Raw genomic sequence first — 3144 nt, 5'->3', positions numbered from 1 at the left:
TTTAGTAAGTGACAATTTGAAAATGGTTACAAGTAACTTGATCTAGCAGTACAAGCGGCAACAATGTTATAAATTTTCATAGCATTTGAAAATGCTCCTTGCTCGATCCCAATAAACATTTGATGCATCAGCTAATTCGACTCTTATCGTATATGAACAGAAACAATTGACCCATTTTCATAAAAAAAATAAAAAAATATGTAAATTTATATCTCAAAAATAACTCTTATAAAATAGGTTCTCTTTGTTCAAGCTTAAAGAGCTGAATTTTGTATTAGTTGGCAAGCTGCACTTCCGTTTTATATTTCTATCAATTCTTGCAAAGTCGGGCGAGGGGCAGTTATGATCCCTGAAACTGCTTTCTTTACGGCGTCAGCGGCCACTACCTCTAGTTTGGGAATGAAAACTAACGGCGCCGCAAACACCGCCTCGATTTATATCTAAATCCGCGTCCCGAGACGAGCAACCAACTCTTGCCCCGAGATCTCTCCCCATCGTGATTAAGATCGAGATCGATCGACGAAACCCTAATCTGTCCCGATATCTCTCCCCCTTGGAAACCCGAATTCGCCATCAGATTCGCTTCATTACCTTCCGAGTTTGTCGGAGGTCAGCGGACCGGCAGCGAAACCCTCGTCTTCGATTCGAGAGGATTGAGGCCCCGGAAGGAGGTGGAGGACGGGGAAGTGGTTTTCTCGTCGGATGGGAGTGGATTCGTGGCGAAAGATTGGATTTTGAGGCGAAACGGACGGACTTTTAGGTAATTTCTTTTCACTTCGTTGATGATTCTTTGTGACATTTGGTTGGGGATTGTGAGATGATGGTGGTGTTTATGATGATTTTATGTTGATTTTTGAGGGTAAAATTAGTTCTTTGAATGATTTAGAAATGCTTATTTGATGCTACTTTTTTAAGGGTTTTTTTTCTTAATTTTTTCCTCATCTGATGTCCTGGAGATGCTATTTTGGAGGAGTTCCTCAATCTAGTATTTTCAAGGATTTTGTTTCTAAGTAGTTTCTAAAACTTTTGCTCCGCGACGCTGGATTGAAACGCTCGCTGTTGGTTTCTAATTCTAGGGTGTTGAAGATTATAAGTTTTTAGAAAAGGAATTTCAATACTTTTGGATCGAAAACACTGTATTAGAGCGCTCGATAGTGGTTTCTGTCGTTGAAAATTTAGTACTATGAACTCAAAAAAAGTTCTACACTTGAAATTGTTGAAGAGGAAATAACTGTTTTGTTTTTAAATATCATGCTAATGTGCGTAGGTTTTATTCTAACCCATCAACTTTTGCTTCTCTTTAATTCTTCCGGATCTTTGAATTCTGTAGGTTGGGGGCGTTTCAGCTTCTCGTTTGCAGAATTCTCTTCTATTTATTAGTAAAAATCCTATATTTTTTCTTTGGGTGTTCGAAGCTTTAACATCTTGGGAAAGAAAGGGATCCCGAAGCTGATCTTATTGAAGTTTATGAGAGAGAGCAAAATTCCCATTTGAGAACTTGATCTAGAGAAGATGCAGTCCAACACCAGAATTCATTCCGACCCATACCTCAGCGAGGACCATTTTGATCAGATACCCGACTCTCTGGTGCTCCTCATCTTCAACAAGCTAGCAGATGTTCGGTCCCTTGGCCGCTGCTCTGCTGTCTCAAAGCGCTTCAATTCCCTCGTCCCCCTCGTCCATGATGTCTATGTTAGGATTGACCGTGTTGTTACTGTTGATGGTGATCCCAACGACCCCCTAAACCTATCTTCTCCGAAACCCCGAAACCTCCTGTCCCAGCTCCTGAAGCTCATGCTCTTCACTATTCTCAAACCCTTCCACCACCTTCAGAACCCCAATGGTGGGAACAAATCCTTCCTTCCCCAACTATCCCACCACTCACCTGCCCAGGTCCTGAAGAACTTCACCGACATTCGCAACCTTAGGATTGAACTCCCTGCCGGTGATGTCGGAACGGAAGATGGGGTCCTTTTGAAATGGAAGGCAGAATTTGGCAGCACTCTCCAGAACTGTGTCATATTGGGGGGCACTCGGATGGACCGCAAACCAGCTTCGTCCAATCAGGAGCAGTCGGCGGAAGACAATGGGAGTATACCTGAGTCGTTCTATACAAATGGAGGTTTAAAATTGCGTGTTGTTTGGACAATCAGCTCTTTGATTGCTGCATCAACAAGGCATTACCTTCTTTGCCAGATAATCAAGGATCACCCGACATTGAGGAGCTTGGTTTTGACAGATGCTGATGGGCAAGGGACACTAACCATGGGGTTAGAGCAGCTGAGGGAGTTCAGAGAAAAGCCATTGGCAGCCTCTGCATCATCAAGTAGGACTCAGGTGCCGGCATCCAACATGAAGTTGAGGTATGCTCCATACTTGGAGCTCCCCGAGGGAATGGGAATGCAGGGTGCTACACTAGTGGCAATCAAGCCTGCTGGAGAGGGCAGCAGTGGCAGCAATAGCAGCAGGAAGGAGGCAGAGGCATTTGTTTCTGGGGCCTTTGACGGACCATTCAAGGTGGCAGTGAAGGCATTGTTGAAGCGGCGCACCTACCTTTTAGAGATGAATGGTTTCTAGATCATTTAGCATCATGGCTGAGTTCTCTTGCCACGTCCTCTGATGGTTCATAGTTTGCCTCTTTTTATGGAACCATTTGCAGACTGCTACATCTACAGAGTTGAGGTCTTTACTGGCCATCTTCTGTTAACGATCTCTTACCTTTTTCCTAGAATCTGTACAGTAATAATATCTGGTCTATCTATGAGCTATATGACATAAGAAGGTAATTTCCATGTATTTTTCTATGTTCATGAAATGTGCTATTGCTTCTTGCGAAAAAGCAATCACAATATCTGTTTCTTATGCGGTGTTTGGTTTTCTCTCTGCTTCAGCATATTATCTTGTTCATTTTTTTCCTGCTTTTGATAGTGAGATGCAAAGCAAAATAATTATCAGGGTAATACAATTGCTCCATGTTATTGCCAAAACAATCTCTCAGCTCACTGGGAACATCAGTGCACTATTATAATAAGTACTGGAGTGTTTGCTTGTAAAAAGTAACTAATTACTTCTTGTTAGATCAGCTCATTCAACTCCCTTTTCCACTTCATCCTTCAAGGCTATAGTTTCTTTCTGTAATTCTGT

At 42.4% G+C, this 3144-nt stretch overlaps 1 protein-coding gene across 2 annotated transcripts; it reads left to right on the top strand.

Moving 5' to 3' along the window:
* Window positions 1–356: 356 nt before the first annotated feature.
* LOC103697030 (F-box protein At4g18380-like) lies at window positions 357–2893 on the top strand. Of its 2 annotated transcripts, none has more exons than XM_026801107.2 (2): window positions 357–760; window positions 1416–2893. In XM_026801107.2, exon 2 carries the CDS (start codon window positions 1513–1515, stop codon window positions 2575–2577), a length of 1065 nt encoding a protein of 354 aa, XP_026656908.1. In that variant the 5' UTR covers window positions 357–760; window positions 1416–1512; the 3' UTR covers window positions 2578–2893. The 2 variants fall into 2 exon arrangements, with proteins under 2 accessions (XP_026656908.1, XP_008777014.1); XM_008778792.4 differs by having other exon boundaries at window positions 359–760; window positions 1331–2893.
* Window positions 2894–3144: the final 251 nt, after the last annotated feature.

Source organism: Phoenix dactylifera, unplaced genomic scaffold (assembly GCF_009389715.1).
Source record: "Phoenix dactylifera cultivar Barhee BC4 unplaced genomic scaffold, palm_55x_up_171113_PBpolish2nd_filt_p 001269F, whole genome shotgun sequence".
Taxonomy (NCBI): domain Eukaryota; kingdom Viridiplantae; phylum Streptophyta; class Magnoliopsida; order Arecales; family Arecaceae; genus Phoenix; species Phoenix dactylifera.
This window is presented reverse-complemented; position numbering and strand designations above follow the sequence as displayed.